General features: G+C 40.4%; 1 protein-coding gene across 2 annotated transcripts in view; it reads left to right on the forward strand.

Moving 5' to 3' along the window:
* Spire1 (spire-type actin nucleation factor 1) overlaps window positions 1–12,454 on the forward strand; it is a 131,582-nt gene that overhangs the window by 108,608 nt on the left and 10,520 nt on the right. The window contains exons 9-11 of one of the 2 annotated variants that reach the window (XM_013027186.1): window positions 5,586–5,676; window positions 9,530–9,672; window positions 12,195–12,368. In XM_013027186.1, coding sequence (XP_012882640.1) covers window positions 5,586–5,676; window positions 9,530–9,672; window positions 12,195–12,368 — 408 coding nt within the window. The remainder of the gene's footprint in view (window positions 1–5,585; window positions 5,677–9,529; window positions 9,673–12,194; window positions 12,369–12,454) is intronic. The other variant, XM_013027187.1, reaches the window with a different exon arrangement.

Raw genomic sequence — 12,454 nt, forward strand, 5'->3', positions numbered from 1 at the left:
TTTATAGAATACAACAGAGAATTGATCCCTCCTATCTTTTACCTGATACAGAGGTTGACTTGGTAATCTTCATGTCTCCTCTGGAAATTGGCAGCTCTTCCCCAGAAATGTAAAATTGGAAAAGGCACTGAGGAATCCTGCCTTCCTAATTTTCTGGAAGGGTATTCTTCTTCCACTTTCAGCCCATTCCTGCATTTATTTTGGTGTTGGGGAGTGAGTAACTAAGATTGGTTTACTTCTGGTTATGTTTGCTATCTAATAATGGCAGCAAATATGGCTGTTAGATATGTCCCATATCACATTATGCAGACTAACATTCATGTTTTTAATAATTTTTATTCCCTCTGTCCTAACATATTTGTGTGTGTGTGTGTGTGTGTGTGCATGTGCGTGTGTGTGCGTGTGCGTGTGTGTGTGTGTGTGTGTGTGTGTGTGTGAATGACTGTCCTGGGTCTTGAACTCAGGGTCCAGGCACTGACCCTGAGCTTTTTTGTTCAAGGCTAGAGGTCTACAACTTGAGCACAGCTCCACTTCCAGCTTTTTGGTGGTTAATCAGAGATAAGATCTCATGGACTTTTCTGCCTGGGCTGACTTTGAACCACAGAACTCAGATTTCAGCCCCCTGGGAGTTGCTAGGTTTATAGGCTTGAGCCACTGGCGCCCAACTTTAACATATTTTTTCATCCTCTTCCTATTTGTTCTCTTCATCAGTTTTTTTCCCAGTCAAATATTTACTGAATGTTTTCAACAAGAATTAAAGAAATAAAGGCAGAAATATTAATCTTTTGCCCTCTAGTTGTTTATAATTTAGGAAATAAAATCCATATATCTCAGAATTATTACAAGTGTTTAGTGAGCACTGTTTTAGGGTATGTGACTAACCACTGCAGAAGTTCAGGGACTTCAGTATCCAGAGGAGCTGGAGAAGCCTCAGTTTGAGAATTTGGGGTATGTGGAAGTAGAGATGTAGCTCAAGAGGTAGAGTGCCAGCCTAGAGTGAACAAACCAAGTGCGAGCACAAGCCCTGAATTTCAGTCCCAGTACTGGCTCACAGACCAACCAAAAAAATGTATTTGAGAAATTGGGGTGGGGGTATCAGACAGGCAGAGGGGGATCACATCATTCGCTCTGCTAGCCAGGTTTGTCCTGCAGTGAATCTTCCCCACAGGATCAGATTCCACAGTATCTGGTGGCTCTGTTGATTGACCAAGTGAATTCCCAAGTAAGACTGCACAGTCAACACTCAGGGCTACAGACACCAAATAAAGGGATATTGTGAAGAAGTCTGACCCTTCTTTTTTTCCTTCTCTCAATTTTTATCACCAACTTCCTCATTTCTCATCCTTCCCTCCCAGTTATGGAGAGGCTTCTAGATCATTTTTGTAAGCAGTAAAACTTTTTCTTAAAGCAGACTTACACAGAAGTAGCATCCATCAGCAAGAAACAGAACTGGGCATCAGAGCCCTGACCACACACCACCACTACCGCTTCCCCATCTGCTAGGGCCTGGTAGAGCCTTGTACAATTCATTTTCCATCCTAAGAGGAAGTGTTCCACTAGGAAGTGGCAGCACTTAGCTGACACTGAGCTTTTTACCAGTGAGTCCCCCCCTGTCTCTGATGCACCTTGCACAGGCCTCTTTGCCCACCCTGTGTGCTGCAGCCTTTGAAATGGCAGAAGGCCAAGCCAGAACCTCCCCTGGGGGAGGAAGCAGCAGCACTACAGTCCAGTCACTCCATTCCCTTCTCACATTAGGGCTAACAGGCAGGAGTGAATTTCTCCCTCATCAGACAGTCATCCAAGTGAGATGGTTTTTCTTAACGTCTCAGGAAATGTCTTCTAGCCACCACCAGACTCCTGTTGCAAAAATCTCTACATGCATGATCTCATGTGTCTCATTAAATCTTTTAATGTTTTGTTTTTTTGTGCTAGTACTGGGACTTGAACTCAAGGTCTGGATGCTGTCCTTTAGATTTTTCCAATCAAGGCTAATAATGCTCTACCACTTGAGCTATAACTCCACTTCTGGCTTGTTTGTTTGTTTGTTTTGGTCAGTCGTGGGGCTTGAACTCTGGGCCTGGGCACTGTTCCTGAGCTCTTCAGCTCAAGGCAAGTGCTCTACCACTTGAGCCACATTGCCACTTCTGGTTGGAAATAAGAGCTTCATGGACTTTTCCTGCCCAGCCTGGCTTTGAACTGTGATCCTCAGATTTCAGCCTCCTGAGTAGCTACAGGCGTGAGCCACCAGGGCCCAGTTTAGCTAACCATATTTTATTCGCTCAGTCCTTTCTTTTGGAACAACTTGTTTCCAGTTTTCTGCCATTATAAATAGCAATACTGTTGTGGCACTCTTTTGTTAAATTTTTACAGACATTTGGTTCTCAGAATATTTCTAGAATTCCACTTGCTAAATGAAAGACTGCATATTTTTTATAGCTTTCGGTACATAGATACTGTGAAGTTTCTTAAAGGGAACTATAATAGTTGCTTTTTACAGTGTTAACTCTGAGCTAGACTTTACATATCAATTTCACTTTGCTAAAACATTAGAAAGTGGCTGTGGTCCTTATATAAAGAATAAGAGCCAGGTGCAGGTGGCTCACACCTGTAATTGAGCTACTTGGAGGCCAAATCCATAGGGTCTTAGCTTGAGACCAGTCTCAGCAGAAAAGTTCAATAGACTCCATCTCCAAAAATAACCAGCAAAAAGCAGCTAGCGGCATGGCTCAAAGATAGAATACTAGCTTAGCAAGGACAAGGCACTGAGTTCAACTCACAGTATTCTCTCCTCCTCCCAAAGAAAAGGGAACAATTATTTCATTTTTACTTTAAAAAAATAAGGGAACAAAAATAGTTGTAAATGATAGCATTTGTGACAGTCATATTGGAAACCCACATCTAACTCCAAAGTTATTTGTCCATAAACTTGGCAATATTTCAAGCAGCACTGTGTAAGAATTCCTGAATTTAAAAAAAAATTAACTGAAAGCCTAGAAATTTTGTCCATCATACTCATTTTCAGTGAGAAAACTAAGCCCCTAGAAAGGTAGAGACCAAGTTAGAAAAACCATCCACGATTTCGCCAGACCTCCTATACTGGGTCTTTTGTCAGTTCCTAGAAATGTAGCTTCATAGTTTCTGGCTTATCTTCAGTCACTTCCCTTAGCTTATCTCAAGCAACTATATATATATATATATATATATATATATATATACACACACACACACACACACACGCGCGCGCACACACGCACACACACACACACACGCACACACAGTAACAATACTGTATAGAGGGGTTATAGTTACATCAGTAGGGTAATGAGTACATTTCCTATCAAGCATTGTTACCTCCTCCTATGTTTTACTCCTACCATCACTTCCCTTCAGTGTCCTGCATCTTATATATGCATTTTTATAATTTAGGGAGGAGAAGGGATATAACAAAATGCTGAAATAAGGATACGGGTGGATCCATTGTAACAGTGAGATGTACAAGACACTGTTGAAAATGAACTTTACAAATTCGGGGGCAGGGGAGAGGGAGGAGTTGGGGAAATAACTCTGTTTAAATAAAAGATTAGTTTTGGTTGTTGTGATACCCAGGCTTCTGGTAACAAAGGTAAGCAAAGGAGCTGGGTCTGAGACTTTCTTGGGCTTCTTTTTAGGAAAATAAGTGAGTTAGATTAAGTAACAGTGCCACCTGGGAGCAAAGGAAAGCTACAGGCAGCTCTCCTTCAGCCACAATTCTGAACTCAAAAAGCCTGATCTCATGAGTGATGGAACCATTCCTGCAATCAGCCAGCACAAGCAAGCAGATTTTAGAAACCAGGCTGAAGAAGAGACAATGAACCCCAGCCAGGAAAAAGTGGTCAGTAAGACAACAAGAATATAAAGACGCAAGTATACAATAAACCTGAGAGGGCACAGCTGGAATGCGAGGATCCCTGTGAGCACAAGTGCTTTCTGGCTCCATGCATCAGACTCTGAGCCTGACACCTTCTCATTTTCCACTTTTCCTTGGTATTTCAGTTGGTTAACATAGAACTATTGAAATTTTGTTTCCTTATTAAAAAAAATTCATTCTGACAGATTCAGAGAGCCATTGTTTTTGCTTTCTTACAGAAGTAAATATGATAGCATTTTAAAGACAAGTTTTATTTTACAATCTAGTTCCATCTATGAATAAAGAAAAATCATGTGTTTCTCCCTTATCAGTAGCAGAGATAACCACATGTAAATTAGACTTTGCTGAAGAATCTGGGAGGCAAGCAGGTGCCGGCCCTGTTTCAGACAGCAGCAGCCACCTCATCAGATGATTATTAGGGGTGCTAGGAAAGACTCCTTTGTCTTCCTGAAAGAGAGTCTTGGCCCTTGGCTTATATTTCTTTTACCTTCTGACTTTCTATAAACAAAAGATTATTGTAATCACTTCTAAGATTTTTTTTTTGCAATTTTTATGGCCAACATCATATATGGGATAAAGGCTTTGTTAAATGCTTTATTGTGCTCCTTGGTAAGTCCCAAAAGTGTAGCAATCACTGTGGTTAAAATCTTCTTGTGTGTGTGTGTGTGTGTGTATGTGTATGTGTGTGTGTGTGTGTGTGCACGCGCACGTGTGTCTGTATGCACGCACGCACGCGTCAGTCCTAAGACTTGAACTCAGAGCCTGGGTGCTCTTCCTGAGCTTTTTTTGCTCATGGCTAGCACTGTACCACTTGAGCCACAGCTCCACTTCTGGCTTTTTGGGGTGCTTAATTGGAGATAAGAGTCTCACAGACTTTCTTGCCTGTGCTGGCTTCAAACCTCAATCCTCAGATCCCAGTTTCCTGAGTAGCTAGCTTTTTTTTTTTTTTTAACTATGTGGTTTTGACTCGATCTTTTATATTGCAACTTTCTTGAGACTAATGATTTCAGTAATAGGTTAATTTAGGAGAGCTCAATTTTTAGTGATTGACTAATTAAGACAACTTGGCTAAAAATATCAGAGAATTTTCACTATCTCCCATAGTCATGGATTAGCATATTTACTTGATTTTCTTCCTTCTATATTTAGAATTATTTAGTATTTTAGAAGTTTTATAGTGGCATGAACTTAGTTTTCTTTTAGGTAATGTGTATCTCCTGTCACGATGTAAGGCATTTAATGTGAAAATATTGTATCTCATTCAAGCTTGGTAAAAAACAGTATTCTCACTAGTATTAGAACCTTCCATTTTGCTTGGCATAGTGTAGACATGTTCATAGACTCACTGCCATTTCTGTAATGTTTACATTTATCTATTCACTAATATTTTTACAGATAATGACACTGCTAACCAGATAATAGGTTTGGTTGTTAAGCATTTTGAATGCATTGTTTTCATTAATTCTTACAAACAACGAAACTCAGAAACCTGTTCATTGTCTGCTCACTCTACTGGGGCAAAGCTAGGACACAAACTCAGGCCTAATTTTAGATCCCTTGTAGTTCATTTTATTCTTGCCTTGAACCTTTGACATTATAATTTGTTGACTGTTCGATAGTAAAGGCGGTTGAATAATAGCATGGAAACACTAAAGTGAGGAAATCTCTCCTTCCTCAGGAAGAAACTCTGCATAAGTCAACCAGCAGCAGCAGTGTGTCCCCCTCTATTCTTGAGGACCCAGTACTGGAGGCCGTGTGCACCAGGAAGAGTGAGTATTGTGGTCCACAGCAAGCCAGAGCCCATGCCTTACAAAATGCTCTTTGCCTACAAAATCTCCTGGTTCTCCTTTTGTCATTCGGGGTATAAAAAACTAACTCTGCTACAGGCATGGCTTACACAATGAAGCACTCACTTATTAGCAAGCTCCAAGTCTTGAGGACAAACTCAGTACCACGACAACTCAGTTATTTTCCTAGGCTGCATTCACAGCCTTAGGTTTTCTTAACTTGCAATAGATCAGATACACTCACGTTTGTAGATAACATATATAGATAATATAAAAATATGTCAACAGTGTATGCATGTGTTGTATTTATTACCTCCTTGTCTGAATTCAAGCTTAGAAGCCTAAGTAATTATATTCCAATCACCTGGCCCACCACACACACAACCATGCCCACATAGATATAACTACTAAAAATCTGTATAACTCTTATTAAATGGTAGACTCTGAACACACATACCTAAAATTAAAGAATTTCTAAAGGCTTTTAGTAATCCTTTTCATTTATGAAATTATTAGATAGGATTGAGCATGAATTGTATATTAAGATATTCTTAGAATGTTGACTTAGTTGCGCATACACCAGAGAATTTAATGGTTAAAATTCTTTACATAGCATTTCAGTTACTTAAACAGATTATATCAAGAACAGTAAGAGTTGGCTTGGGTTATTATCTATAATTAGTGTTTAGCCAGCCAGTTAAATATTATAGAGACCCAATTAAATAATGTAATGGATCTTTCAGGTTCTAGAAACTTCTCTCTCTCTCTCTCTCTCTCTCTCTCTCTTCCCCTTCTCCCTCGTTCTCCCCCTCCCCCACTATTTTTTGGCTATGCTGGTGTTTGAACTCAGGGTCTTGCACTTGCTAGGCCAATGCTCTACTGCTGAGCTACACTGCTAGCTCTTTATCTTTTCTTGACTGTGCAATTTATGTCCTTTGTCTTCCTTTAGTGGTTTCTCTTGATGGGATAATCCAAATATATGGATCCCACTTAACCTTAACTCTGACTTTCCTCCGGACTACTTCTAAGCAGTCAATGTTGAGTAGGAGGGAATATTGAATCAAACAGTGGCAGTATGTTTTATGTCTAATGTCTCCTTATGCTTTCAAAAGGGGAAATGCAGAACTATTCGCCTTTAAAACATCACAAGTGTGCATACTTTGGCAGCACATATACTAAAATTGGAGCAATACAGAGTTTATCATGGCCCTTACTCAAGGATGAAATGTTCCATGTTTTTAGGAGACTGAAATCTCCCCATATGTGTGAATCCCTGTGGAAAAACAATCACCAAGTTCAGGTCTTCCTCAAAAATCAACAAGTCCACTAAAAAAGGACTTAGGTGCTAGTGAAAAGACAGAAAATTAAAGCAGTGTATTCTGTAAAATGATGACAGGATTAGTCAATGAAATAAAAGAGACAATGTTTGAATACCTGAATGAATAGAAAGATCATATGAACAAACAACTAGAGAGCAAACAGATAAATGAAATAAATAAGGCAATTCAACATATAAAAGGAGAGTTCAATAAAGACATAGAAATCTTGAGGGGGGGGCTGGGAAGGTGGCTCAGTGGTAGAGCGCTTACCTTACATGCATGAGGCCCTGGGTTCGATTCCCCAGCACCACATAAGCAAAAAGAAAAAAGCCGGAAGTGGCACTGTGGCTCAAGTGGTAGAGCTCTAGCCTTGAGCTGAAGAGCTGAGGGACAGCGTCCAGGCCCAGAGTTCAGGCCCCACGACCGGACCCAAAAAAAAAAGAAAGAAATCTTGATGGGGGGAAATCAAATTAAAATCCTGGAAGTGAAGACTTCAATCACCAAGATCATTTTTTAAAACTCAATCAAAGGTCTAGCTAATAGGGCAAGTTGGAAATAGGGTATCAGAGGTCAAAGGTAAGGCAGAGTAATTAGATGGGTCAAACATTTAAAAAACACTTGGAAGATATGAGTAGAATTACAAGATCTCTTGGACTCTAGCAAAAGATCAAACTTACAAGTCATTAGTATAGATAAAGGAAAGAAATACAAGCTAAAGGCATTGAAAACCTATTCAAAAAGTAATAGCAGAAAACTTCCCCAGCCTCAAGAAAATGGTTATCATTCATATGGGAGAAGATTACAGAGCACCAAATAGGCAAGACCGGAAGAAAAACACCCCTAGATATTTAATAATCGCAGCACTAAATATACAGAATAAAGAAAGAATATTAACACCTACAAAAGAGAAGAGACAAACAACTTACAACGGCAGTAGATTTCTTCACACAAACTTTAAATGCAAAGGGGGCATAATACATAAATAAATAAAATAGTGCCATGAACCCTGTTGAAATTGTTTTAAGAAGTGGGGACAGAGTAAGGGAGAGTGGTAGGGGAGTGAGCTTGATTAGAATTCATTTGAACATGTGTGGGAATGTCACAAGGAAAGTCTCCCTTGAGCTAGAGAATCTCAACAGTTTGAGCACTTGCCTAGCATGAGCCCCAGCAGCATAGAAAAAGGAAAAGCGGGAGAGAAAGAGGAGGTAGGAAGGGAAGGAAGGAAGGAAGGAAGGGAGGGAGGGAGGGAGGGAGGGAGGGAAAAAGATGATGAGACAAAGGAGAAGAAAGGTATAATTGTAACATCAAAGCTGTTTGGTTGGGAGTTTTTTCAGTATGAAGCCTTAAGTCTAAAGACAAACTGTCTTAATAGACAAAGTGTTTTCTTATTTTATACTCATAAGAAAAAAAATGTAAGAAGAACATACACTTGAGAATTTTGGGAGTCTTATTGGCCATACAGTATACATATCTATATGTAGGTTTTTTTGGTTGTTGCTGTTTGTTTTTGTTGGTTATGGGGCTTGAACTCTGTGCCTGGACACTGACCCTCAGCTCTTCAGCTCAAGACTAGTGCTCTACCATTTGAGCTACAGCACCACTTCCAGTTTTCTGGTGGTTAATTGGAGATAAAAGTCTCAAGGGACTTTCCTGCTTGGGCTACCTTTGAACCTTGGTCCTCAGATCAGCCTCTTGAGTAGCTACGATTACAGGCATGAGTCACTGATGCCCAGCTTCTTTATGTGTTTTTAAAACAATGTCTGAGACATGTGCTATACAGTTTGATCCATGACCTAACCCTTTTTTCCTGTCCCCGAGCTTTTTTGTTCAAGGCTAATGCTCTACCCCTGAACCACCATTTCACCTCTAGCTTTTTCTGCTGTTAATTGGTTATATAAGAGTCTCCTGGACTTTGTTGCTCAGGCTGGCTTCTGTGATCTCAGATCTCAGCTACCTGAGTAGCTAAGATTAAAGGTGTGAGCTGCCTGTTCCTGGCTTGTTTTTTTTTTGTTTTTTTTTGTGTTTTTTTGTTGTTGTTTTGTTGGTCATGGGGCCTGAACTCGGCCTGGTCACTGTCCTCACCTCTTCAGCTCAAGGCTAGCACTCTACCACTTGAATGACAGCACCACTTTTGGCTTTTTCTGCTTATGTGGTACTGAGGAATCGAACCTAGGGCCTCATGCATGCAAGGCAAGCGCTCTACCACTGAGCTATCTTCCCAGCTCCTTGTTTGTTTTTGAGGTAAGATTTCACTACCCTTTCTCTGGCTGACCTCAACTCTAAATCTTTCTGCTTCTGCCTCCCAAGTGTTACAAGCATGTTCCACATGCTCAGCTCCTTGCTTTTTCTATTGCAAGTTTGCCTTACAAAGGATCTTTGGTGGCAATCCTCATGACTGTTAGCACCTTAAAAATATCCCTCTAGTGAAATAAATGACAAAGGATATTCTGTTAGATAATTCGGAAATCTAAGGTTTTTGTTTTGTAGACAGTTCATCTATTTGGTTAAATCTTTAGAGCCTCCAAAATTCTTGCCTATATCATCAACACCCCAGCCAGAGAGACGGCAGCCACCACAGAGACGACATTCTATTGAAAAGGAGACCCCCACAAATGTGCGCCAGTTCCTGCCCCCGTCCCGGCAGAGTTCCCGCTCTCTGGTAAGTACCTCCAAGAGTAGGTGGAGATTTAAGCACCCACTGGAAAACTAGAACTGTTACAGGGAGAAAAGATCTCTTGAAGGTTAAAATTAGCTTTTGAGTGTTTAATATATAAAGAAAATAGGCTGTAATCATACTTGACTAGTCTTTGTTCATTTGGAGTATTTCATTTTTTCAGAAGACTTATCAATTGATTTTATTAAAGAAGTGCTTTCTTCCTTTCCATAGTTGTTCATCCACTTAAAATTATTATTAAAAACTGATTAAGATAACTTTGTCAAATCTGAGTGTAATAGATAATTTTATGGAGCAGAAGTACATGGGAGAGGAAGTTTTTATTTGGACACATGTATGGTCATTGTACATTGTTTCCTAGTGTATTTTGTCCTATGAAGCCAGAGCTCATCTTTGGACTAGTTAACAGTTTTTACTGATTTCCAGAGATGTTCAGGTTCGTGTAGTGATGATTTCTCAGGACAGTGTGACCCACACACAGGCCTGCCGAGAAGCACTACCAGGTCTACCAGCCAAAGGAGGTCTGCAGAGATTGTTTTGTAGCCCCATTTAGGGACTATAGGCAAGATACCAGGCTTCTACCTACAACTTACTACCTAATGTTTTTCCAAATACTCATGCATTACAATTACTATATATACTTAGTTGTGATGAATCACTAGGACTTCAAGCAAAAACAGATGGCCTCCTTCAAAACAGAGGAAACTTGTGTGGTTACCATGAATACAGGGAGACTGAACAGAATTTAGTATTTGCATTTGATCTGTCATTTCCATTCAATTCCAGTTGAGGAATTAATGATTTTTATGGTCAGTCCTAATGGAATGCCTCTTAACTCCTAAAGATTTGCTAAAACCCTGCTACTTGATGGCATAAAGTCTGTCAGTGGCTTTATCAAAGAAAAACAGAATTCTGACTAGATAAGGACTTTCACTAATGTGAATATGCTCTTGTTTTATCAAATAGACAGAGTAGTCACAACTTAAAAATATGTAAGGGGAATTGGGTGCTGATGCCTCACACCTGTAATACTAGCTACTTAGGAGGCAAAGATCTGAGGATCACAGTTCAAAGCCAGCCTGGGTATGAAAGTCTGTGTCACTGTTATCTCCTGTTTACAACCCAAAAAGTCAGAAGTGGAGCTGTGGCTCAAGTGGTTAGAGTGCTAACTTTGAGCACAAATGCTCAGGAACAGAAACCAGAATCAGTCCAAAAAAAGATAGAGATCATACATACATACATACATAGTTACATCCTGTTTTTCTGTAACCCATCTAATAATAAAAATATTTCCTCAGCCTACCTTTTCTAAGAAGGCAAACTGTCATTCACCTGGCCACTTAGCCTTTCTGATCATAAAGCATCATTAAAGCTAGCCTCAAATTCAAAAACTATCAGTGCATACTAGGTGTCAGTAGCTCATACCTATAATCTTGGCTACTCAGGAGGCTGGGATATGAGGATGCTGGGATATGAGGATCACGGTTCAAAGCCAGCCTAATCAGAAAAGTCTGTGAGACTCTTATCTCTAGTTGACCACCAAAACACAGAAGGAGAGGTGGCTTAAATGGTAGAGCACTAACCTTGAGGGAATAAGTTTATGGACATTGCCCACCCAGGTCCTGAGTTGAAGCCTCAGTACCAGAAAAAAAAAAAAATCAGTGTAAAAGAATCAGAGATGAACTACAAAGGAGTTTCATCTATTAATAGAAGGTATGCCAAGACCTTCTACCCATGTAAAGCCCAGGAATTCTGCCTCCTGGCACAGCTGGTGCTTGGTCACCCTCTGATGTTCCTTTGGGGAGCAGGAAGGAGAGCAAGGAAAACTAATTTGCAGGCACTGGGAAGTATCTCTGGAGACCAGGTGGTGGGAGAAGCAGAGTTCACCAGATGATGTGTAGGTTCAAGGTCAGGGAAGGGATTCCTTCCTGAGAACAGCTCTCCCGGGTTCTCCATGGGCACCAGCTGAGGTAGTCATTAAAATTTTAGTAGACAAGAAATTATTTGCATTTATAACTTCTCAACTATAAATGGAAGTAATGTTTGTGTTGTTGATCATTTTAATTTTGTCTTTATTTCCCTAGAAGGTTGAAAATTAATTTTTCATCATTGGTTCAAATGACAGTTGGTAGGGAGGGGTGATGAGGATGGCTGTCCATGCTTCCCAGGGTCCTACAGAGGCAACAGGCTGCCGGATGTGTTCCAGTGCCCTCTGTCCTGCGTCCCAATGAGCCCCACTCAGGAGACTTGAAATGCTCCCAAGAGCACATTGAAACAATCTTAAAATTGTAGTCTGTTGTGTGAACTACTATGCCCTCTCTAGGCATGACTTCATGCTTTCATCCCTAATTTACACAAGTGAATGCAGACGTCAGCACTCGCCATTCTCCTGGTGTGTTTTGTTGTTCTTTCATGATGTGTAATTGCTATTTATAGCACACTCATGTTCAGCATTATTTTCTCCTTTTCTTTCCCCTGCCATTTTCTTTCTCCTTTCTGTTGTTCAGGTTCCTAGGATAACCAGTGTATGGCCAAGGACGCCTTTTCGACCACTTTTCTCTACCATACAAACAGCTTCTCTGCTCAGCTCTCATCCTTTTGAAGCAGCCATGTTTGGGGTAGCAGGGGCTATGTATTATCTCTGTGAGAGAGCTTTCACCAGCAGGTGGAAATCCTCAAAGGTTGGCCTCTTTCTGCTGGTTCTGGGACCTACTTTATCTCCATGACAGTGATACCTCAGCTACTATACTCTGCAAGAATTAACAGC

Source organism: Dipodomys ordii, unplaced genomic scaffold (genome assembly GCF_000151885.1).
Source record: "Dipodomys ordii isolate 6190 unplaced genomic scaffold, Dord_2.0 Scaffold100, whole genome shotgun sequence".
NCBI classification, from domain to species: domain Eukaryota; kingdom Metazoa; phylum Chordata; class Mammalia; order Rodentia; family Heteromyidae; genus Dipodomys; species Dipodomys ordii.